The sequence below is a fragment of the Rhineura floridana genome, chromosome 3 (genome assembly GCF_030035675.1).
Source record: "Rhineura floridana isolate rRhiFlo1 chromosome 3, rRhiFlo1.hap2, whole genome shotgun sequence".
NCBI classification, from domain to species: Eukaryota; Metazoa; Chordata; class Lepidosauria; order Squamata; family Rhineuridae; genus Rhineura; species Rhineura floridana.
Genome location: NC_084482.1, coordinates 66,382,330 through 66,408,413, shown reverse-complemented (window position 1 = coordinate 66,408,413; position 26,084 = coordinate 66,382,330). Strand labels below are relative to the sequence as shown.

General features: G+C 42.2%; 1 protein-coding gene across 1 annotated transcript in view; it reads right to left on the bottom strand.

Annotated features, from left to right (window-relative positions):
• GLP2R (glucagon like peptide 2 receptor) overlaps window positions 1-15,855 on the bottom strand; it is a 50,704-nt gene extending 34,849 nt beyond the window's left edge. The window contains exons 1-2 of the mRNA XM_061616398.1: window positions 15,529-15,855; window positions 2,187-2,277 (exon numbers count right to left, since the gene is read on the bottom strand). Of these exons, the coding sequence (XP_061472382.1) occupies window positions 2,187-2,277; window positions 15,529-15,597 (160 nt within the window). The 5' untranslated portion in view covers window positions 15,598-15,855. The remainder of the gene's footprint in view (window positions 1-2,186; window positions 2,278-15,528) is intronic.
• Window positions 15,856-26,084: the final 10,229 nt, after the last annotated feature.

The following is a 26,084-nucleotide window of genomic DNA, read 5'->3' as shown; positions in this document are numbered from 1 at the left end:
TTCTAGTATCCGTTTATTTGATTGGTATGACTATTGTCTATGGCTGGAACAAAGTATTCAATTAAATGTGCAGCCACAGCATATTTAATTTCCCCTCGGTAAAGTCCAGAGCAGGGATGGGGAACTTGTGGCCCTGTAGATGTTGCTGTACTACATCTCCCATCAACCTTAGCCATGCTGACTGGGGCTGATGTGAATTGTAGTCTAACAACATCTGGAGGTCCCCCATCCCTGATCTAGTGCAATATACGTGTATCCTGATGTCCCAGTGCAGTATGTTTTTCGACCCCTGCCCATTATCACCGGCTGCTACCAGCAGAGAACTCAACAGAGCACAGGTAAGCTGTTCCAGGCATAATGAAGGTGGAGGGGATTAAATATGTAGCTGCTGTTTTTAGTAGTGGCCACTGCAAGTTTATTTCTTGTATCGTGCAAATGGTGCACATCATACAAATGTAGTCCCATTCAAATGGTTTAAACTGGAACACATCAAAGTTTAAATAGGTGCCATTCAGCCAATAAAAACCAAAGTAGACACTTTTATGAACAATTCCTGCAGCCTTGTAAAAGAACAATGGCCTGCTCTTGCTGGAAATCCTGTGTCTGTCTAAGGCAGTGCCAGATTTGCATAGATGTCGTTGAAACTGTTGTGCCATGTATGGATGGAACCTTGAATTTGTTCAGATCATTGGGGTATTTGCCATTGACTTAATTGGACCCTCTCATATGCAACAGAAGATTTATGTAACTTTACAGCTGACAATGAGGACATTGAACTTGTCAAGGATTATCAATACCTCGGCACAGTCATTAACCAAAATGGAGACAATAGTCAAGAAATCAGAAGAAGGCTAGGACTGGGGAGGGCAGCTGTGAGAGAACTAGAAAAGATCCTCAAATGCAAAGATGTATCACTGAACACCAAAGTCAGGATCATTCAGACCATGGTATTCCCGATCTCTATGTATGGATGTGAAAGTTGGACAGTGAAAAAGGCAGATAAGAGAAAAATCAACTCATTTGAAATGTGGTGCTGGAGGAGAGCTTTGCGCATACCATGGACTGCGAAAAATACAAATAATTGGGTGTTAGATCAAATTAAACCAGAACGATCACTTGAAGCTAAAATGTTGAAACTAAGGTTATCATACTTTGGACACATAATGAGAAGACATGATTCACTAGAAAAGACAATAATGCTGGGAAAAACAGAAGGAAGTAGAAAAAGAGGAAGGCCAAACAAGAGATGGATTGATTCCATAAAGGAAGCTACAGACCTGAACTTACAAAATCTGAGCAGGGTGGTTCATGACAGATGCTCTTGGAGGTCGCTGATTCATAGGGTCGCCATAAGTCGTAATTGACTTGAAGGCACATAACAACAACAACATATGCATTTATGGTCTGGAATTGACTTGTTACTGATCTTGCAGAATTGTTTTTGTGGCTTTATCAGAGGGTAGTTTTTGTGGCTTTATCAGAGGGTAGTTTTTGTAGTTAATAGTTTCTTATAATAAAAACAAGCCCGCTTAGGAGCCTTGTGAAAGACTGAATGGTGTGGTATTAATATGCCATATAAAAAAAATTGAGTTAGCTCAAGTCTATGGGAATTGATCAGAATCATAAAGTGGATGAATTTTGATTTGTGGAGAATGATTTGAATTCATTTCGTGTATATTGATCACAAACTTAGAAAGTTCATCCCCCCTCCCTTCAGTGTCTTCAGAACTTCCTAATTAAATGTGCACCTTCTGTATTCATTAAATGTTATGAATGTGATCCTTGTGTTCACCTAACCTCAGCACAGTAAACGGTCAGCAATGCAGAATGTAAAAGGACTCCTTGCCTTCTAATGTGTCAGAACACTGGTCCATCTAGGTCAGTGTGTGTACATATTTACAAACACAGGCACACACAGATGATTACACACACACACACACACACACACATTGAGAGAGACAGAGAGAGAGAAGCATCTACTCCTAAGACCATGAAATATACATCCCATTCTTCTCGCTAACCTGCCCACCAAGTTTCCGCCAACATGTCTTGCCCCTTATGCTTCCATCCATTCCTGTGTTTATCAGCCCGGCTACCTGGGACCTTTTAGCAGAATCTACAGCAGTCATTACAAGCTACCTAAACTCTTATCTGTACATTGATGACAGTGAAAATTGCTTTCTTACCTGAACTGATTGTAGACTCCTGCAACTTTTTCAGACATGCTTCTTTATAGTTAAGCCAGTTAACTGTTGTTTTCTCATAAGATCCTTTGGCCTGCAAGTACAGAAAATATGAATATGGAAGTTACATGCTTCCCAAGAGGTGTGTTAAGAGAACAAGATCAGCATTTCATATCAGAATTCTGGCAATAGCTTGCCCAATTCTGGCTGCATATACCCCAATACACTTAAAGCACATTCCCCCACCCCAGAATCTTGGGAACTGTAGTTTACCCCTCAGAACAACAACTCCCAGCACCCTTAACAAACTACAGTTCCCAGGATTCTTGGGGAGGGGGAAATGTGGTTTAAATGTAAGGTGTGAATGCTGCAGTTTTGAGTACCCCAAAACCACCCAATCACACCCCTCAGTTTTCCCACCCAAGTATGCTATTATGAAAAGACGTGTCCCTACAAACTTCCTTTAATGAAGTAAATAGGGCATGTTAATTGCCAGTTACAGTGTTTTTGACATGTCAGTTCCGTGTATGCTATTAGGCGCTGTGGCAGCTCAGTGAATGGCTGACTTTTAACATTGGACAGGAAACAAAATGTGACAGTATGACAGACTGAGGCAGCTAAAGTGGAGAGGCTCAGCATAAATGAGAGGGTGTCTGCAGTATTTGCATCCATTCATATATATAATAATCTTTCCCTTTCCTTAGCGTTTGAAGTGACACATTGTCAATACTAGTAGCCAGGCAGTTCAAAGGACACAAGCTCTTATTGGTGCCTTCATGCTCTCTTTTTACCCCCTTTTCTCTCTCAGCAATGATGTTACATTTCTGTCTCTCTGTCTCTTTTGTCATTGCTTCACGTTCTTGCATACCTCCCATCTGGGGTATGGCTTCTGTGTGGTGTAAACATAAGAAGAGGCATGCTCAATCAGATCAAGTGCCCGTCTAGTCCAACATCCTGTTTCACACAGTGGCCAACCAGATGTGTACAAGAAGTCCACAAGCAAGACATGAGGGTAACAGGATAGGCACATTCGTGGAAGATAATCCCCTTTGAATGCCATCAAATAGCTTCTCAGCCTTCCCAACCTGGTGCCCTCCAGATATTTTGGACTACAGCTCCCATCTTCCCTGACCATTTGACAAGCTAGCTAGGGCTGATGGGAGTTGGAGTCCAAAACATCCGGAGGCACCAGATTGGGAAGGCTAAATTAAACTATTCTACGGCATTAAAAGGGGATTATTTTCCATGAATGTGCCTATCAAAAGCTTACTGAATTTCCAGTCACTGAAGGTTGACCAGGTCAGAAAAGGTTGGCCTAGCTGAAGGCGACAGTGGATTCTTGTTGTGTGGGATGTTGGGGAAGGGTAGTAAAGATGAACATTTTTTAAACCCTGAATACAAATCCAGTTTTCTAAGATCTCCCAAATGTAACTGTAAATATTAGCTTCCGCTGCAGCTTTACTAATTGCTGTATTTAGATAGCTGAAATCACCCACTAAACACTGGCTAGAGGTAATTCACCAGACCTAAGCAAAATTGTCAAGCGTGTAAGTGGGTTTAGTCAATGAAGGCTTATTAGGCTACAAAAATGGGTTAGTCTTTAAGGTGCCACAGAACTCTTTGTTGTTTCTGCTGCAACAGACGAACATAGCTAGCCCTCTGGGAACAGTTACATTCAGACTGCAATCCTATATATAACTCTTTCCTGGGAATAAACTGTGCTGAACTCAGTGGGTTTAATCCAACGAAGTCATTCCGCAAGCAGAACAACTTCTCCTTTCACAGAATGTCCCCTCTCCCCACCCCATGGATCCCTGCATCCCCCCCATATCTGCCCTACACTGTTGGGAGAAACCCCAGAGCAGATTCGGGGCACATGGGGTTAGGATTGGGAGGGGACATTCCATCACATCAGCAGAAATCATTTCTCTCACACAGTAACACAATCCAGTGAGACTTACTTCTGAGTAGACATGTTAGCATAGCATGGATATATAACTGCAATTGAACACTACTGGTTTTCTCCAGTCTAAATGCTGCAAAAATGTAGTCTGCATATACATCCCTACAGTCTCCTCTTTCACTTTTCTCTCTTTTTTCTATTCTTTCATTTGCTTTTTCCTCAGATTTTCCTCTAACCCCCACCCTCTGTTTTTTCTTTCTCAGTTCCACTCTTCTGTGTCTCATATTCTCCTCCTCCCATTTTCTGCCCTCTCAGTGTTCGGACTTTTGTTCCCTGTCTTTCTTTCCCGTTCCATCTTTTGGCATGGAGCCAAGCTAACCATTGGCATCTTTTTTTGGACAGAATCTGTACTTTTATACACACTTGACGTCTTCTGTTTCTGATCAAAGCAGCTGGATGCTTTGACATGTTTTATCTTCTGGCTGGGGCACTGCTGGCTACTGAAGTGGCAGATGTATAGTAGAAACTCTTCTCCAGTGTCATTGCCAGGTAGAATATTTGGAGACCTCAAACAAATACATTCATCTTCCTCAATACCTTTTTTCCCTCTCTCTCCTGTAGTTTGTCCCTTAGCAGAGCTATCCCCTAGAATTCACAGTAATTTCATGTTCAGCATGTTAGACTTCCCAGCACAGAAAACCAATTACAAATACTGGGATGTTGATTAAGGCTGCTGTCACACACTTACAAAGGAGCAAGCCCCATTGAGCTCAATGGGAGGTATGTCTGGGTAATCATTCATAGCTGCGCTGTAAGTGGTGTAGCCAATTGTTTTGAGGCAAAAAAGGCAATATTTGGATGTTTATGTAACTTGGTAATTGCAAAATGAAAGTCACCAGTGCATTCTTGGTCACCCTATTCTTGCAAATGATACTGTTCATATGATGAACTTTGCCCTTGGAAATTGCCATCTAGAATAATATAGTCTGATTGGTAACATTCTAGATGATGTATATTTAAACAGGTACATATTTCCAAGTTTTCAACTCTGTTGAGGAGGACAAGGCTGGGACACACAGATTTGTGGATGTGTAGACACAGCCTCATGCACACTGAGGACACACCTTTACCATCACTATAAATTGGTTTAACTGTCACAGTTTCCCATCAAGGAACTTTGGAAATTTAGTTATGTAAGGAGTTTAGGGATCCTCAATAAATGGGTTTTAACACTCTTACAAAAGTGCTTTTTTTCCAGCCTTCCCTGATGTCCTCCACTTACGTCTGAGGAGTAGACATGCTTATAAATTGTTGGAAAATATCCAGTTTTAGGGTCTAAATTCTCCCATACCCAAAGGAAATCATGTTGATTTACTTGACTGCTGCCTACCACTTGACCCTTCCTGAAACTGGCATGGTCAGGAAGTGGTGCAAATGTTGATGGTGGAGGGCCCACTTAATAAAAAAAATGGAAATTGGTCATTTATAATCTCTGCAATATATAATCTGTGTCTTATGGCAGCAATTGTCCTGCAGAGTGGATGAGTGATGCCTTTGGTTAAAATGGTCTATTATCATGTTGTCTGTCACTCTGACTCCAACTGTTGTAACCTCTGGTTTTAAACAATGAAATATGACTGATTGTCATTAATTGGTTTACAGGCAACTGCCTGAGTTGCAACCCAGTTAGAGAAAAGTGGTTGAGCTGGAGATGATTGAGGGGATGTCTGAGCTCTAATGTAATTTACTTTTTAAACCAATTTAACTGTCGTCGCTTTCCTCTGAGATATTCCGCAGATTGTAGCTCAGTGAACTTGTTAAAGATTCATAGCCTGCCCAAAGTGCTACCATTCCCTGTTATACAGGTACAGCCTCTTCCCAATGACATTTTTTCCCCTTCTACTCATGTATACCTATGGAGAGGAGAAAAAGTCAAGATGGAGCGCCCCCAGCACTCCATAAAAAGAAAAGAAAGGAACTTCAGGTCCCACAGATCCTTGGAGGATTAGCATTGACTGCTAAATCATGCAAGTTTATATGGCAGGCATGCTACTATTTCTGTTGAATTAAGTGAGCCATTAAGGTCTGCTGCTTTGGTTTAACCGGGTTCTGGATTGCGTCGCCTGTGTTGATTAAATGTGTCATTTAAATTTTCTCATGCTAAACATTTTTATATCCATATAGGAAGTATCCAGAGAACCTTCAGGACTATCTTAACCAAAAATGGAAGATTAGTTGCTTTTTGACAATTGCCCAAATTGTCGGGTCAGTGTTTTGAATGGATGCCAACCATCGTGAGCTTCCTTTAAAGTGACTGCCCATACAGAGAAGTGTTCCAGGGTAAAAGCCATTTGTCACTTAGCTGATTTAATGCCCTTCCCACATACGTGTGATGCCTCAAGTTTTTAACAACTTGGCAAATGCTCATGTGCTGGCAAGGAGACGCTGAACAAACCTCCGCCCTCGCTATAGCGAGGCAGAAACTTCATTCCTGGACTGGTTGCTAAATTCTTCAAGAGAAGTGCAGAATATGAATAGAGTTATCTTTTTCCTGTTTTCCATCCAAGAATTCCCTGAACTTCATACTGTGAACATTTGGCCTATTTGGCCAACTGTCTGCAACTTGATCATTCTCTGCTCTTTATTTGGCAGAACCTCAGGTCGGAGGACAGAATATATAATCTATCTAAGTTTACCACCCAGTTGAGGGGTGTATGTGGCCTGCTTGTTGCTTTTGTTTTAACCTTCTGGAAGGGTAGCCAGAAAAGCAAGAGAAAAAATTCCCCTTCCCATTTATTTTTTAACATAATTGTGCTTGTGTTTGCAGCCAGGCATTTATCAAATGCTTTGAGCAACGAGGGGAGGCTCTGCCCTCTAATCAATGAAGGATGTATCCTTTAAACCAGTGTTGTCTGATGCTGGATGGCTAGTCACACAGAGTTCTTCTAAATCTGAAATGGTTGCATCCTACCTAGGACGAGCGAATTTGTCAGTTCTGGTTTCTCTCAGTTTCTAATTTTTCTAGTCTTAAATTCGGTTCTCCATATTTCCACATCATTTGCAAATTCCTTTTTTTAAAAAAGTCCTCATGAAAATTAATCCGTGTTTTAATACAAATTTCTCTTAATATTCACATTTTCTGTGCAAGTTTGCCTTGCACATAGATTTACAAGCAATTTTCTATAATGTAATGCATTCCAGTATGCCATCTTCACTAATATATGCATCTTTACGCACACTTTACTTAGTATATTCATTTTTGTGCACGTGACTGGGGTGGAGAACTACATTGTGAAATTCAGAGAAGTCTGAATTTTGAAAGGTGACTGCATTTCAGTTCACATATTGCCTGAGGAAGTATGAATTAGTTAGATTTGTCTTTAAATGTAAAGTGAATTGAATTTCCCCTTCCTCCCGTCCCTTATTCCACCCTGAGATAAGGTGAGGTAACCACCTAAGGTGGGGGATTTTGTTTGACCTTTAAGGCGGGAGAGTGGCAGACAGACAAATCTGAGCCAGGAGGCTGGAAAGGTCTGCTGTGCAGTTCCACCCACTAGTTGTACTACCACCCTCTAGGACATTCCAATGGGATTTGCATAGAACTACCTAGTAGTTTGTGCCTCGTGTTAATTAGTGTGGATGGATCTGTGCAGGCATGTGCATCCAATTTAGATTATCTTCCTCCTGTATTAAAATAAACCCTAATCTCAGTAGCTCTTTTTCTCCCTCGTTATCTCCCAGCTCTACAAGGTCTCTCCCTTCTCCCAGACTCCCTAAATCAAAGTGGTCCTTCTCAGACATTTAATTTCATTAAAATCACAGATGGCCAATACCTTCATTAGGACCAACCAAAATGTTACAAAACGCTGGCAAGCTTTTGAATTCTCCAGAATTCTTCATCAGACAAGATGAAGCAGGGGGGTGGAAGTGAGGGACGAGGAAAAATGAAAATACCAAATAAATAAATATATTAGGCTGGATGTTGTAGCCCAAAGGTCACCTTTTTGACTCAGTCCCAATATGGAGATTGCCGGCTGACTCTCTGCTAGATGTGACAGGAATCAGGTTCCCAGGCTCTAGCCTACGGGCCTCTCTAGCCCCAGCCACTGCTGTTGTTTCATTTTAAGTCCTCCGCCACATCATCTGGGTCAGCAAAGTCACAGCACCTCGATTTGAAGGAGGGGAATAAATACCTCCCATCTCTCTTGCACCAATTCTGGCAGCATATACATCTTTAGTACTGATCGGAGGGGGAACCAATAGCATGGAGGGTCAATTAATGATTCCAGTGCCGAGAGCACAAAGAGTCACTTGATGATCGTTCAAGATGAAACTATTTACAAGAGCCATGAGAGAGGAATTCTCCTTTAGGGACAGAAACCAAATAGATTTTTCCCCTACACTTTCCCCTTCTCTGCTTCTCCCCCTCACCAAATGTAAGTGATGAGAGGAGATTTGTTGGTCAGTGAACCTTGTCTTAAGAGTCAAGGAATTGAGATGACGCAGTTGTTTTTTTTAAAAAAAGTTTGCTGGACTTAGCAGACACAGTTTGGCTTTAACATAGACAAGGGGCAGCAATCAACCTAAAAAGGGGGTCTTTAAAGGGAAAAGCAAGAGTGAACCTACAGGTGCTGTTTGCCTCTTTGGGCCTAATGTTGTCTGCCCATGCTTACTGTGAAGCTATATGTGATGTTCATCAGGTTGGGTGAAGTCATATCTCCCTTCTGTGGAGCGCGTGCTTCAGAGGCTCCAGCAAGCAGTAGTTTCTACCAGCAGAGGGAGGGAGGGGGAGGCTTCTTAACTGTATCTACTCTGGCATTTCTCCTGCTGAATCTGCTGGGGAACTTTTGGTCCTTCAGATGTTGTCAGATTCCAGCTCCCATTAGGCCATTAGCCAGCATGGCTAATGGTGAGGGATGTTGGGAGTTGTAGTTTGAAAATATCTGGAGGGACACAAGCACCCATAATATGCAAATAGTAGGAAGAAAGTAGGATGTTTTTAAAGAAACTCTGCAGACAACATCTGGAGAGGCGCATACAGGGCTGCCCTATATACATTTGTTTTGTTTTTAACACAGACGTATGTCTACACTTTCCAGGATGTAACCTGGCAACTCTGCCTTATATCTCTAAAATGGATACCCACCCTCTTTTGGTCCTCTTATCTGCTTCCCTCGCCTGCTCACATGAGCCACCGTGCAGGGGCCTGGAGAATATGGCTGGGGGAAAGCCATGGCTGCCCTTCTCTTTCAAATCAAAAATAAAGGGGGGCTCTCCAGGTCACAATCTTGCAACTGTGTGCCATGTTCAAGTTCCTATGTTAACAAAGAAAAGTGCCACAAGAATGGTCAAAGGTCCATTCTATCAAAGGTCAGCGCATAGAAATACTTTATGTCATGTAAATATGGGTGAATGTACTGTTAACTATTGAGTATAAAGTTTTTAGGACGTTAAGTTTTAATATTGGATGTGCTCTCTAAATTCTTGTATAAATATTTGTGTAGTGATGACCACAGGGATATCTACAAGATATTATTCTTGTCTGTTTTGTTTTCATTTTTAGCTCCTGAAGAAGTAGACGTTATCTCCAAAATGCTAGAGCAAGTAAATAAATAATCTTCACAGCACCACAGCTTGCCTCTTTTTTTCAACTATTATTCAGTGCTTCCCCCCCCCTTTGTTCCCGTAACAAAAAAAAGCACCATAAGACTGAGGGGGGAATATCAAGGGGGCCCCTGTTCAGCTCTGTTTGAAAGTGTACCACACAATAAGAACAAGAAATAGAATGGTTATTAGGCTTTTCTTTTTTCATATTTTCATATTTCCCCCTCACCTGCTACCTACAGAGGTCGGTATATCCATCAGCCATTCTCCATACAGCAACATTTGGAATCCTAGCTGTGACCGAGTTCCGAAACTTTCATCAACCCCCTAGCAATGTAGCCTAAGGATACAGGGTCTTGTTTTAGTATCAGGAACCTGCTGCTGCTGAAGTGATATCCCGAGGTCAAAGGCAGAGGAGATCCAACATTGAGAGCACTTCCAGACAACCTGTTTATTGCGCGTTCCTCCTCAGAGACTAGATAATATTTTCTATTTAATGAACATTCACTCTCTGATTTGTTTGAGGCTGAACAACACTGCATCAAAGCAAGTGTTAACCCTGCATGTTCCAGTGTATTTCCTCATCACTTGTGTTATTGCAAAAGGTGAATTTTGAGGGGAAGCAGGTTCATTGCACAAGAGCTTTCATTGCACAACCTGAATTTGCCAGTATGTGATTGAATCCCACCCGAAAATAGTGACAGTGGAAGCACCCAGAGTCTTTTGCAAAATGACTCTTCCTGACCCGATACATAACAGAGGGGGTAAGATAATCAGCTGAGGCAACTCTTCTTGCCTGCAAAATCCTGCTTTCAGGTAGGCAATCCATCCTTTGTATTCTTGTACTCTCCATCATGCTTTTGAGATTCCCTAAACATCTGTTTCCTTCATGGTCTCAATAGCCAGAGTACTTAATGAAGGGGAAGGGGAAGAAATGAGTTATTGCTCGAATTTAGAATATTTAAGGGGCCTTTCCAGGTGGCAACATTAAATAGGGCTGTTGCTAATGCTATTATTAATGCTAGCCTGATCCTGAGTGCCAGTGTATTTTTCTGTCCAGTTGCAATAGATGTGGTTGGGTTAGGCTTGCAGTAAGACAAAATAGTCATGTTGTATGGCTATCAGCTGTTCCCAGCCTTACATGCACATCCAGATATATGTGGGCTCTAGGACTGGTATGCACAGACTCCAGGAACACTTTTTTAAAAAAGAAAATGGGGCAGAAAAAAAGTATCAGGAAGTGATGGGCTAAAGCTGCCCCCCCCAAGGTGGTGGATGCTCTTTGACATTTCTCAGGGTGTCATCCTTCCTCTCCCATATAAAGAGGTAACTTGAGTACTTCTACAGGAATGGGACTGGCCTGGGTTCTCCAATGTCATTCTGTGCTTGCTGAGGTTTGTGAACGTTATCTAAATTAGTCTACTTCAGCCTAGGGGTTCCCTTGTGAGCACATGAAACAAATTCACAGCTGATATGGAAGCAGATAGCAGTCATGGGACTATTGATGGCTGGAAGGTGAATACGAACTTTAGTCACCCCAGCTCTTCTTTGCCACTCCTACACCTGGAGAACTGCTGCCTGTTGAGGAGCCAGAAGGTTGAGCCAGCTATCCTCACCCTGGAGAGCAACTGTTAAGAACTTTGCCACAGCTGTAGCTGCTTCCAGGGGTTCCAGTTGTTGTGGGGGTTCTGGTTTGTGGATGGCAGCTGTGTTTGGGATAAGAGGACAAATACAATTCATTTATGTATTAAGTGTGATTTATGGTGTGGGCTTTTATTATTTTATATTTTATTGATTTATTATATTGGACTTTTGAATTTGTATCTACTGTAATTTTGTAACAATGTGTGGTGTAGTGGTTAGTGTTGCACTAGGACCTGGAAGACCAAGGTTTGAATTCCCACACAGCCATGAAGCTCACTGGGTGACCTTGGGCCAGTCACTGCCTCTCAGCCTCAAAGGAAGGCAATAGTTAAACCTCCTCTGAATACCGCTGACCATGAAAATCCTATTCATAGGTCGCCATAAGTCGGGATCAACTTGAAGGCAGTCCATTTCCATTTCCATTTCCATTTCTTTCTTCTGTATTACTCTGTTCACTGCTTTGAGTGCCTTGGCCAAAAACAGTGTACAAATAAACCAATCATGATATAGAAGTATTATTATCTTGGGATAAATAACTGCTTAAAAAAAATCTTCTAAGCACTTCTGATCGTTTGCTACTGTTTCTGCATCTGTATTTCATTTTCATTGGTAGCTCCCCACTAACACTAAATTAAAGGAGACTAATTAGCCCTTTACTGGGAGACAAAGTATTTCTTCTAGAAATGAAAGGTAGTGTATAAATTCTAACAACAACATGCACAGAGGATGGAGGATTAGGATTGTGCCTAGTGGCCCTGTCCAGTTTCCTGTATAGATAAAGATTTGGGGAGGGGAGTAGGATGCAGGAATCATCTTGATCCCACCCACCCCTCATCCCCATGGATACATTGTCTCCAGTATGACCATCTGTATAGGACTTTCTCTACTGATCAGGTTAGGGATCTGATTAACAGTTCCAGTTGGGTTCCAGGCAGTTGAAGATGACTTCACCAAACAATCCTTCAGGAAACCAGCCACATTGTATACTTTACCCCCAGCTGTTGTGGGCTTTGCTTCTTGACTTTCAGCCTGATCCTATTTTTTTCTGCTTAGAAGTAAATCTTATTGATTTGGGCTTACTTCTAAGTCAGTGTCCATAGAAACTTGATTCATGTGCTGCAATCCTGTCACATGAACTTGAAACTTAGCCTCTGAAAATTTAGCATAGGATCAGGCTGTTAAGAAACATTGCTGGCTTCTGCTGGCCATGTATGCATGGTGACAACAGTGTCCTGACCAAGTAACAGAAAAAATACTGGTGTGTTGTTGTTGTTGTTGTTGTTTAGGTAGATGAATCACAGAGCTTGGGAAAGTTACTTTTTTGAACTACAACTCCCATCAGCCCCAGCCAGCATGGCCACTGGATTGGGCAGATGGGAGTTGTAGTTCAAAAAAGTAACTTTTCCAAGCTCTGCATCTGCATCTATAGTAGCTAGGGATGTAGTTCGCGGTTTGGTTCCAGTTCAGTTCTCATTTTGAGGAACTCGTGGCTGGTTACAGTCCATTGTCGCTTGCACTTGTTATCTTCTGATTTCCCATTTCTGGAAAATAACATAATTGTTTTCATTTTTTCTAACAATGCCCTGTGAATTTTTTATATTCAAAAGTAAATAAGCCAGGTAATTGCCCATCAAGTAGGCATCTTGCCTCAGAGTTATTGTCTGTCCGAGGAGAGGAGATGAAAGTTGCCTCCCCATGCAATTTAATGAGGCTTGTATTAGTTGAAATTATTTTTCCAGCTCAGGTATATGATGTAATTTTGAAAGTTGAAAATTAAACCAAGTTTATCTTCAAGCCTTGAGTACTGCTGTCGGCTAAGTTCTTCACCTTACAGTTAGCCTGTTTGAAGTTAACCAACATATTTTGCTTCATTACTCCCCCCCACACACACATACACACACCTTGGTTATTTTTAAGTGTGCTGGTGGCAAGATACTCTTTGCCTTCCTGAGGCAACAAATTAGTAATTAACTGTAAGTTTGGCTAAAGTCACAGAGATTTAAAAAAAAACCCAGATACAAGGGCAAGACAGGTTAAGAATCAACAATGAATGTTAATGGTTACCACCACCACCTCAATGACGCAGAGGTTAAAGGGAATACAGATTTCAGCAGCTCAGAATAAAGATGTCATTAATAACAATGTTTTTATATTTGCTGCTTTAAAAAAACAACCCAATATCAAGAAAAGCCACAGAACCTCCTAACAAACAAGATTGGTCCGCAAAGACAGCAAACTTGCAAATTGTGAGGTAGTCCCACAATGGCTTCTAAGTGTGGAAAGATGTGATGCAAGAGTGTTATCTCAAATCCCATACTAGCACATCGTTTCTAACCTGTACTGTGCAACAATTTTAATCTAATTTGTGCCCCACGCTTTCCTAAGCAATGAGAATTTCAAGGGCAAATTACAAGTTGAGGTTCCTCGAGAGAACAAAGTACTGTGGAGAATTGTGTAGGTATTTTGTAATATCTGTTTATTTACAAATGCACAGGTTGAGCAGGTGGGAAACAAGCAGGCACTCCTACTCCCAAAGCTACTGCAGCCCCTCCAATCAAATACTGTTTTTTAAGCTGACTCCAAAATCAAGACTGATTTTACGACCAAATTCAAACTGCTCCAAGAGTCATGTTAAGCCCACATCTTGTACTTAAGTATGACTCGAGGTGCTTTCCACTCTGGGTTTTTGTGATACCATGATGGATCAAAAAGGACTGGGAATCATCCATTGTTCACTGCTGTCTAACAGACTGTACCAATGTGAAGATCTCAGTCTCTCTCTCTCCATCTTTTTTTCTCTGTTGAATCAACTCAACGCCACTGGTCTCAGATTGAGCTGCTCTCCCTTCATTCGAGGCCCAAGCCTCTCATGCCTTATAAGAAGACAGTTGTGATATAATGCCTTTGTGTTCTCTGTGTTCATAGCGAACATTGCAAAAGGAACAAAGTAAGAGTGGGCTTGAGTGACACAACAGAATAATATAATACAATGCTATTGGTACCTGGTGATAGTGGCTCTTGCCTGCACAGTAGTACCAACAAGCCCATTCAGCTGCATTAGAACAAACCTCTTGGGTTAATTTGTGACACAAGGACAACTCTATAGGTCATATTGGATAGGCGTGACATCAGTGCACAAATTGCACATTTGCCAGGAAAGGGACTCATGGAACACCCGCCATGTTAAGTCAGATGGCTGCCTTGCTTCTAATCGACTGATAGCTTAATTGAACAAAAACAATAAATTTGATTGGACCTCTCTGCCTAGGAGTACTAATTGATGATAACAATTTTTCATTTTAATAACTTTTTCCTTTCCCTTTTGTAAACAAACATCTTAAAACACCTTCCCTGAAGCAAGAAGTGTATGTAGGATGTTTATAATGACATCATCTATGGAAAAACTTTCACAAAGTATAGTTCTGATTGAAATCCAGTCTTTTGAATCAACTTACGATAAACAGAAGAATTCATTTGTTCTCTGTGTGTGAAAAATGACTTTGCAAAGTTTGCAAACTGGAGACCCAATGTTATCTGAATAAGATAGCTACCAAGGAAGTGGTTTAAGGCTTGCAGCTTAAACAGAAACATGAATTTGAAAATATGCATCTAGAGGAAGGGCAGTGGTCTGGTTAAGCAGTAAAATAAGATGATGATGGTTAAATGTTCTGCATGCATTTACTGATCCTATGAAAATACAACAGCCTTTTAATAGGCTTCTAGAGCACCTATGAAAGTTATAGTGGTGAACACAAAATTTAAAAAAATGTGTGTTCACACATGCTGTTTCTAATGTATTACCTGTGAAGCACTATGGGTAAAGTAGGATACTCTTGATATGTATGGGGCATGAGGAAGCAGCAAAAGTTAAATAAACAACTTATAGTTATCTGATACTTGCAAATGGATAACAATTAAAAAGCAGACCTGTGCTAAAATAAATGAAATCTGGTAAAAAAGATCTGAATCACACATATTGCCTCTGTAACGGCAATGGAAAAGGAAAAGCAATAGCTGACTTGGAAAAGGTGAAGAACTAGGACTGCCTATCTTATAAAACCAACAAGTTAAGTGTTGCACAACATACAGTTAAACAAGCACTGCTGATGAACAAGTCACACCACTTCCATATGCAGAAATGTCAGCCCAAAGGAACATTCAACTGATCACTCCCAAAATGGCATGTTTTCTTACCTGTGCAATTAAAAACAGCATTGTGATTGTAAGGACCGGTCTAGGATATGTCCCAGAGTACAGCTTCATGGTGGAGAACAGTATTGAGTGTTCCAGTGTAATCCAGAATGGCAAATTTGTATGCTCAAGCAAGTCACCAATCCTCGCAACCCAGTTCACTTGTGATCTCCTTTAGCAATCTCGGTTACACCCGCTGTGTTCTGTGAAAATATCTCCACTTTCAAACACCAACTCTTTACCAATTAGAATGCGTTCCTCAATCTCAGAAAGAACAACAGATAATAAATCTGCTTCAACCTGCAGAGTTCTTAGAATCGGTTTCCTTTTGCTTCTTCTGAGTTGAAAGAAGGAGGGAAAAAAAGGGGGCAGAGAATTTAGTGTAAACTTTACAAGCACATCTGCTTTTTGTTGCTGATCCTCTCAGCCAATGAGGAGTAAGAAAAGCCTCATGAAGCACTCAGGATAGGAATTGTGTTCACAAGGCACGCTTAAGGGACCACTGATTTGGAAGGGACTTGTGTCACTGGAAACTTTTTCTGGAGGACAGTTGTTAAAAAGGTAACACTGAAACAAATATGAGCATGGAAAGCCTTTTTCTGCAGCAATCCGACAGATCGAGGCCATTTCCTGGGCAGCTGCCAATATGCAGGCAGCTGAGCAATATTCTTTAGCTCTGCCCCCTGAGGTGACTGGACAGAGACTTGAAATATGTCAGCAAGAAAGAGCAAGAGGAAATTAAGCCCTCCCACTCTCTCTCTCCATCCCCCTTGGGGGCTGATTGAATTAGAAGAATGTATAGGAGTAAATCCTGTTGACTTCCTAGCTTTCTTGCATGTGACCAGTTCAGTATACAGGGAGGTTTTTCGTATGCCCTGGCAATGTTTGATTATTTACAATTAGCTTGCTCAAAGAATTTTGATGGCAATTAAACATCCTGGTTGAAAGAACTGAATGCAGCAGCAAGAATTTATGACCACCAATGTATACTAACTAGAAATGAGGTTTTTTAAATAGCTGTACAATACATAAACTATATATCCTGGAAAGCAGTGACCAAGAAAAGGATCTAAGTTCATGATGGATAATCTTGTGGAAAATACATTCTCTGATCACAATGCTGTAGCTTAGATTGTTGGTTCTGTGCTTGTGTGTGTCAACCTCATGAGTTAGAAGACTTGGGGCAGGGCTAGGAAACCTTTGCCTCTAGATGTTGCTGGACTCCAACTCCCATCAGCCCTAGCCAGTGTGGCTAGTGGTCATGGATGATAGGAGCTGAAGTCCAAAAATATCTGGAGGGCCACAGGTCCCCCACCCCTGATTTGGTATCTTTTAGCATTAACACAGATCTGCAGCTCCAACTTAACAATGGTTGGCAATGCTTCAGAGCACTAACAAACCCATGCCATACAAGGAGCCCTCTACCCGTCATACACTATTGCATGTAGACGCAGGGCTGAGTTGCATTGGAATCTGAAGGTGCTACTATTGTGGTCTTCTGGTGCATTTTTTTAAAAATCACATACTTACACATGAGTTCATCAGTTTAGATGAGCCCTATAGGAGGTATAATTACCTGTTTTCAAAGGCAAGCATGTGTAAACTGCTATGAATAAGTTACTGATGCATATAAATGTCGCACAAATATGTGAGGTTAAAGCCTGATGGTCCCTTTGCTTTTTGAAAAGCAGCTTCAGGTCAGGAGGGGTTGATTTATAACAGAGAAGTTGTGGGGGAGGGGGACGCCCATACACATCTGCCATTTTCCAGCTCCCAATCATAGTCACCCAAGTTGCTTTCCCTCTTGCTGTGTTCCAGACCAGCATTTACTTTCGCTATCCTGCATATGGAAATTTCAATATATATGTGTGTGTATGTGTGTGATTTAGAATGCAAAAGCAGCCCTCCCCCTGCTTTTCTGCTCTAAGTTGCCCCCTCCTAAAGCTGATTCTCCATAACCAAAGTAGCTGTCGGGGTTGTAAACATGCATTTGGGTGTGGGGTCACTCTAGTTTGGTCTTCAGCATGTGGTCATCATCCATGACCATTGCATATTGACTGGATATTTTATACCAATTTGTTGAACAGACCAGCAGAATCACAGGTACGATTTGGGGTCAGAAGTCTTGTCTGTCCTCCCAACCACCCTTAATGACACCCAGCCACTCCCTCTCATTCTTTCCTTGGGCTATTAGCAAAAAACCCTGTTGTAAGCCTTCCTTAAGGAGCCCTGCCAGGAAGGTGAATATAACCTTGTTGAATAAACATTGTTAGTTTCCAGAAATAAATGTTAAGGACTCTTAAATTTTGCGGATCAAACGAATCCATGCAAAAGTTGTGCAATTTGTATAATGTAATCTGATGACAGATTTGGGGTTGGTGAGCACAGCACAGTAATGTTCAGTAGGGACCTCTGGTGCACTTAGTAGTCCCCATATATCTGTGGGAAGTCTAATGAAGCACAGTATGTTCCGCAAGCTCTTGATATGTGTCACAGCCTTAACTCTTTGCTCCAAAAGGTGGGGGAAATAATTAGGTAGTAGCTATTTTTGCACGGATCTTGACTAATAGGGTTGAATTGGTTGAAAATGGAGTCTGATTGGCAAATTGGGAGAAAACATTCATTACATGAGTTTTTTTTAAAAAAGGAAAGAGTGGGAGCAATGTAGTAAAGTACAGTGGACATAAACTAAGTTTTAAAAGAGTGATATTTGAATTTCAGATTATTCTGTCTGCCCATGGTCCCAAAGCTCGATTAAGGTGGTTGGGGCCCCTGGTGCAGTTCCCAAAATAGGCACCCCTTCTCCAAAAAAAAAAAAAAAGGAACACATGAAATAAGATACCACAGAATAAGTTACGTGGTATCTTAATAAAAACTAATACATTTATTATGCCATAAGCGTTTCTAGACAACAACAGCTCTGATCGTGTGTGGTTTCCTAACTCTCAGCAAAACAAAAGCCAGAGTTTGCTCACCTTGATAAACAACAACAAAAATACTCTGGGCATGTGCAGTTTCACATTTTAAACACACTTAACTCCTCCTTGCCTTTTGCTCACTTCCTGCCTTGGACAGTCTCTCAGCCTAACCTGTATAAAATGGCTGAAAAGGAGGACTTGTATCATAGGCATCAAATTTTGGTTCCTGTATCAAGACCATGGGTTTCTGTCTCCCTCCTGCCCAAATTAATACAGCTCCAAGGTTTCAGCCAATATTAATATTAATATGGCCTGATTATTGCTTGTTTCAGATGCACAGGTCCCACTTGTGTTCAGTTGAGTAATCTATGTGCACAGGGGATTGATTCCTAAGAGAAGTGGCCTGTAGCCACTGAGGGTAGGGGGCTGTGGAAAGCAGAGTGATCTACTTCAAAATTTCAAATTTATTGTGAACCACCCTGACACCTCTGGGTGAAGGGAAGGTAATACATTTTAATAATAATTCTATAAATAGAATGATTTATTTATATATTTATTTTACTTTTTACTTTTACAGATAAAACAGTGAATTCTTAATAAGTGCCTGGACTTCAGCATCTACACAGCAGGAATCACACCTAAGCAGGTTTTCACATTTTGCATTTGTCATTGGAGACAGGGAATTCTTCAACATCAATCCACACTTCTTGTGTAGTAACATTTGCAGAAAATAACTTCTAGGGAATATCTGATCTCAGACAAACCCACCATGGGAAAGATGCATCTGGGTTGCTAGGAAGAAAGGAAAGATAAAGTGGAATCTAGTATGTCTTTAGAACTTCAGAGATTCCAAGGACTAGAAAACAAGACAGTAGCATGTAAGAAACGTGCACTAAAGGGGAGGGTAAAAGAGCAGGACTTTAGGACCCCAGAGATACCTATAGCCTGGTGTCCAAACAATTCACTTGTCAAGCAGAGCTCTGACTTCACTCATTGGCTTACAGGCATGGGTCCTGGTGCAATTGCACCATTATAATCCAGCCATAGGTTATCCTGTATCTTAGAGATGGGAGCTCCCTCTGTCCCCTCACTACTAGATGAGGACACTGAAGGAAGGAAGACAATCAGGGCAGGTGTAGGCAACCTGCTGCACTCAGCCTAATTTCACACACGTGGCAGGGGGGATGGAGGGAAAGGGGGTGGCAGAAAAAGGGTGGGTCCACTTACTTTGGCACTGGCCTCACCTGCTTTTGACTTCAGCCCTACCTACCTCTGGTATGCAGCCCATGACAAATGACCCTAAGGGAATGCATTCCTCAACAGAATAAAGTTGCCCACCTCTAATTTAGGGTGACCAGGAAGAGCACCTGAAGCCCATTCTTCCTTTTCTCTGTCACTAATAGAGCTGCTTTTACTGGAAAGACCCATGCTGGCCTGGGGTATGAGAAATAGCATGGCAGTTGTCTTATGTGCTGATATTATGCTCCAGTGCTTCAGGATAACTGCCAGATGCTTATGCTCATGGCTTTCCCCGACTTAATTTGGGAGAAACGGGACATCAACCTAAGAGGATCTGGCGTGACATTCACCAGTTGGCTGCTGGGCATGTTCTGAAAGGTATAATCAGGGCAAATGTACTTTTTGTCTTGTGGGAGAGCTGGCCCAGCTGATGGCTAGGAAAACTAAATGAAAAAGCACCCAAGGAAAGTGTTGTCTTAATGAGTCTATGTTAAAGATACAAAAGCGAGCAAGCTTTATGCACTGAAAAGTACGGGAGGGAAATAGAAAAAGAGACTAATGTGGCACCACCAGGAGTTTTGTAACGATAAGAAATCTCACGGAAAAAACAGAGAAGCACAGGCATAAAATGAATTGCAATTAGCAAGAGCTATTAGCATTAGGAAGAATATTTTTTAAAGGCACATTAGAGGAGGCTGAAGAAGAGGGTGCAGGGAAATTATATCACATATTTCTGTACCTCATTTCTCAGATGTTCTGGAATATACATTTGGTAAATCAGGTTCAGAGAATGGGAGTGCTATTTATATCAGTCTGTACACTGTTGCAGTCTCTCTGTTGAAGTCATACACTGAATGGTATGGGCTCCTGCTGGGAGGAAGCGCGGGATATAAATAAAATAATAAATAAATAAAATTGAGATGTTCAACAGATTTGGAGCATGTTTACCTGGAGTTTGGGAAAGGCGGCATCCACACACAGCCAGTTGCTGGTTCTCCATTAGGCTGCATGGAGGAAGGGTGGTATTTGTGTAGTCAGTATGGAGAGTAGGGTCCACACAAAGAAGGACATTCAGTTCCCCCCAGGCCATGTGATACCGTAGGTGGCCCATTCTAGAACCTGTAGCACTTCCATTTTTTGCCCAAAAGCTTAGAACTAAGGACACAAAAAGCCCCCCACAGAAAGGGATGGGGAACCTGTCATCCTCCAGATGTTGTTGGACAACAGAATGATTATTGGCCATTATTATTATTATTATTATTATTATTATCATTATTATTATTATTAAAGATACAGCTTGGTGTTAGGCGACTAACAAATGAAATAAATTATTATTTCATTTTATTTATCAGCTGCTTTATACAATAAAAATGCTTCAATGCAATTTGACAAATAAAATACATTACATAAAAACAATTTAAAACCAGAAGAAAATAGAACAATGACAATGCAAAATTCATAACACGCTCATTCAGCAATATGTTAACAAGGACCAGGCCCTATCCACCTTATAAAAGATGAGCACCAAAGTAGAAGGCACATTAACCCATAGCCTGGGTGAACAGAAAGGTCTTCGTCTGATGCCTAAGAACTGCCAAGGATGGCACCAGGTGTGTCTTCCTGGAGAGAGCATTCCACAGATGGGAGGGACCCACTGAAAAGTCCTGTTCTCGTGTGGCCATGCTCCACCCTTCTTTTGGGTGGGGTACACAGAGAAGAAAGTGGGGTCTGACGAGGACCTCAGGCTCCAGGCTGGTTCATGTGGGAAGAGGCAGTCCTTGAGGTATTGTCCTGAGCCATGCTAGATGGGGCTGTTGGGAGTAGACTCCAACAATTCCTGAAGGGCCAGAGGTTCCCCATCTGTGCCTTAGATAATCAAGGTTTAAATAATGTGCAAGACCTCATGTACCTCTTTCTGATGTTGTGCAGTCATATAGAAACAAAAGTGTGGTACAGTCTCTTCTGTAAGCAAAGCAATGGCTTGCTATCTTCCTTGCATTATCTCTATATGTCAGCTGAAAAACACCCAGTTACTGCAGAGTAACCTCTGCATTTGAAAACCCCAAACAGCAGCCTGTGTCATCTTGAAATTAATGAAATCTGATAAGTGCCATAAGTCTCAGTTGTTTTTGCTGCAACAGACACAGTTACCCCTCTGGAAGTTTTTTTTATTTTAAAAAATAATTAAATGTTTATCCGATTGTTACAGAAGATTTAAAGTTGACTCTGAGACTGACCAGGTTCAGATCCAGCCTAGCTTCAGCAGTGCTAGAGCATCAAGTGCTCCCAAACCACTCACTGTACCCTGCCTGAGCAGCTTGTTCATGTGACAATAAGTCAGGCTTGCGCATAGCCACTTCCTGGCTACCTGTAATGAGTAAAAATTGCTTCCAGGTAACCAACTGGGGAAAATCTTCACCAAACGTTGTGTTTTTTCCTCTTGATTGGGGCCATTAAACACTAGTGACTAACAAAAATATGGCTGGATTGCTGAGCTAATATTTTTTGTGACTTTGTCTGCAAGAGTAATTACACTGAGGCACACTGAATTAACTGTGCACAACCCAGCTTCTGCTCTCCTCTCTTCCTTGGGACAAGGGTAAAGGAAGCCCTGCTTCAGGTCCGTACTAAAAGCTATGTGATGAGTGAACTGTATATAACCTTCTAAAGCAGGTGTGGGGAACCTTTGGCCCACCAGATGCTGCTGAACAAAGACTCCCATCATCCCAGGCCATTGGCCTGCTTGCTGGGGCTGATGGGCATTGTAGTTCAGCAACATCTGGAGGGCCAAAGGTTTCCTATCCCTGTTCTAAAGGGCCAAACTAGACATGCAAGCCAGACGATGGAGGAGTGTGTGTGTGGTTACCTTTGATGTCACATGGAAAGGGGAGCAAAATTTACCCCTCTCCCACATTAATTCACTGAGCAGTAATTTCCCTTTAGCCCTACTCCAGTAATGAAAGTGAGAGCCAGTGTGGTGTAGTGGTTAAGGTGTTAGACTATGGTTTGAATCCCCACATAGCCATGAAGCTCACTGGGTGAGCTTGGGCCAGTCACTGCCTCTCAGCCTCGTGAAGACCCTGTTCATAGGGTTGCCATAAGTCGGAATCGACTTGAGGACAGTACATTTACATTTAGTAATGAAAGTGAAGTGGCCTAGGGGCAGGGCCAGCCCAAGATATTTTGTTGGTTGAGGCAAGGACAAAAGCCACCTCCCCTCCTCAGTTCCACATTCAGAAACTGATCAGAATGGTGACCACACTGATGATGGGAGATCATCCTCCATCACACCTGAGGCTAGCAATCTATCTTAGGAGAAACAAGGCAGGCTACACACACAGCTCTGTTCTCCCACACAGTGGCTGTCCCACACTGTCTAATAAGAGGGCTGGCCCTGCCTGGGGGAAAACAGCTGAAAGCATCCCAACACAGCAAGGTAAGATGGGGGAGGGATCCATTTGACATGAAAAGTACACATACTGCTTTATAGCCCAGCGGAGCATCACACGTTTGTTAACATAGGAACATAGGAAGCTGCCTTATACTAAGTCGAATCGTTGGCCCATCTATTGTCTACACTGACTGGCAGCAGCTCCCCAGACTTTCAGACAGGTTTCTCTTCCAGCCCTACCTGGAGCTGCTGGGGATTGAACCTGGGACCCTCTGCATGCAAAGCAAAATTACCAAAACCAGTATATGAAGGCTGAACCAGTAGTCAATGTTTGACATAGCTTAAATTAGCTAGGACAACAAAAAGGTTTCTCAATTTTGTGTTTGAGTTCCTTTTTTTGTTTTTGCAGTGTGGTGTAGTGGTTAGAGTGTTGGACTGTGACCTGGGAGACCAGGTTTCGAATCCCCGCACAGCCATGAAGCTCACTGGGTGACCTTGGGCCAGTCCACTGCCTCTCAGCCTCAGAGGAAGGCAATGGTAAACCACCTCTGAATATCGCTTACCATGAAAACCCTATTCATAGGGTCGCCATACATTGGGATTGACTTGAAGGCAGTCCATTTCCATTTTCGTTTTCCTTCACTGAGTTGTCTTAATGCTTGCCTCACTTGCAAACTGCAGCAGGCAGGCAGGTTTTTTCCCAGTGCCTGTACTCACTCCTACACCACCTCCGAGTTTAAGCCATATATAACAAGAACGCATCATGTTTAAAAATATAATGCCACAGTGAGAACGTGGGCACTGTATATTACTACTGGGGAACAAAAAACAATGTTTGGCTTGTTCAAGCAGGACATAAAACTTACACTTAATAGATAAGCACAGCATACAAGGAAGATTAAACAAAAATCCCAGGGAAGTGAATCTGTTATGAACAATCCCTGATCATCCATCACTTGCAGGGACCTTGGACAAATCAGTATGTCCCTCAGCCCTGGGTGTCCCACTGTACAAAATGGGAATGGAGACGTTACTGGAATATCTGCAATAATGAACTTGGCCCACAATCCTGTTAAGCTGACATGCGAGGGTTTAAGCAGATGGAAGCACTATTTCCTCCTGTACTGAAATGACTAAAATCCAAGTGCTCTGACTGTGCAATCTTATGCAGGTTTACTCAAAAGGAAGTTTCATTGAGTTCAGTGGGGCTTACTTCTGAGAAAGTGTGCCCTTATGTGCAGTGCACCATAACTTAACTACATTGGACTATGACCTGGAAGACCAGGGTTCGAATCCCCACATAGCCATGAAGCTCACTGGGTGACCTTGGGCCAGTCACTGCCTCTCAGCCTTATGAAAACCCTATTCATAGGGTCGCCATAAGTCAATCGACTTGAAGGCAGCGACATCAACATACTTCTCCAGAAGAGGCATCATGACTGATTCAGTGCCTCTGAAGAGGCTCTCTACAACAGTCTTTGCCAACCTAGTGCCCTCCAGATGTTTTGGACTACAGCTCCCATCAGTGCCAGCCACCACTGGGCCAGATGGGAGTTTTCATCCAAAATATGTGGAGGGCACCAGGATGGCAAAGGTTTGGCACAGTGAACTGCAAGAGCTGGGAAAACATGCACACTCTCATTCCTAGGTTATTGGAAAGATGTCCCCATGGTGCAATTCCATGAAGAATTTGTATGGTGGACAGTGTGTGCATGGGAAGGAGCATCATAGTTGACTCAGGTGGATCCTTAGTATAGATGTTCTTGGAGTGGTGTGGAATTGCCCACAGGTTGCTATGGGTGTGGAAAGGCCCCCTTGTCATTGCCACACACCCTGAGAGTCCATTTAATAACCCAGAGCAGAGCTTTTAATGTGGCGGCATACACTCCTCCCTGGAAATGGGAATGGCACCAACAATTTGTTCTTTTAAGCATTTCCTAAAGACTTTTTTGTATTTAACCAGGCTTATTCAAGGCAGCATTGTTGCATATTCTTCCTATTGGCTTTACAATTGGGTTTTTTTTTTACTGTTTTAACTTTGGTTTCTGTATTTTGTTTGTATTGCTTTTGTTTATACTGCCACAAATTTGTGAAAGGTGGGCTGATAAATTCTTTTTAAAAAACCATAAAAAATAAAAATATGTGTATATGTAGTTAAAATATTTGCACACTGACTTTCATAAAAATTGATTTCAGGGGGTTTCAGAATAAAACAGCAGTTAAAAAATACAGCCCAATAAAGCTAGCAACATACAAATAAAAACGGACAAAAGCATGCAAGCAGTGGTGGGTGGTGCCCTTTGGGTCTGGTAGGGCAGAAAGCAGGGAGGCCAGGCAGTACGTGGAGCCAGAGCCAACGACAAGCAGAGCCACCGAATTCTAGTGCTGCTCCCATCCTCCTCCGTGCTGAGTTCTACAAAGGGCAACGCTGAGACTCAGGAGGAAGAAACGGATAGGCAGTGCCATCCCCTGGATTGGCTGAAAGTAAGAAGGGAAACAGATGGGGGCGGGCTGCGGGCAGGCTGAAGTTGGTGGGACAGTGCCCCATTCACCCTAATGAAACAGCCTCCACATTGTAAATCATACTTAAAATGCCTGGGTGGGGGAGGAAGGGCTTGCCTGACACCTAAAACAGAATAACATTGGCACCAATTCCCATGACTTGGTCCCGCTCCCTAGTTGACATCAGCCTCTTCTAGAAAGGAAGAGGAATTGGGAGGACACCAGCAGACAACCTGAAAACATGGGCAGGGCTGACATGGGTGCTCCTTTGGATACCTGGGTCCCAAACCATGCAGCACGTGGAAGGGAAGTAATACCATGTTGAATTGGGCTTGGAAATTAACAGGCAGCCAGTGTAGCTCTTAGAGAACTGGAAGTATGTAATCCAAGCAAGCTGTCCCTGTTCAAATTCTAGGAACGGTATTCTGCATTAATGGAAACTTCTGGACTGTTTTCAGAGGCAGCCCTATGTCCAGTGCATTGCACTAGCCCAACGAGGTTAGGAAAAT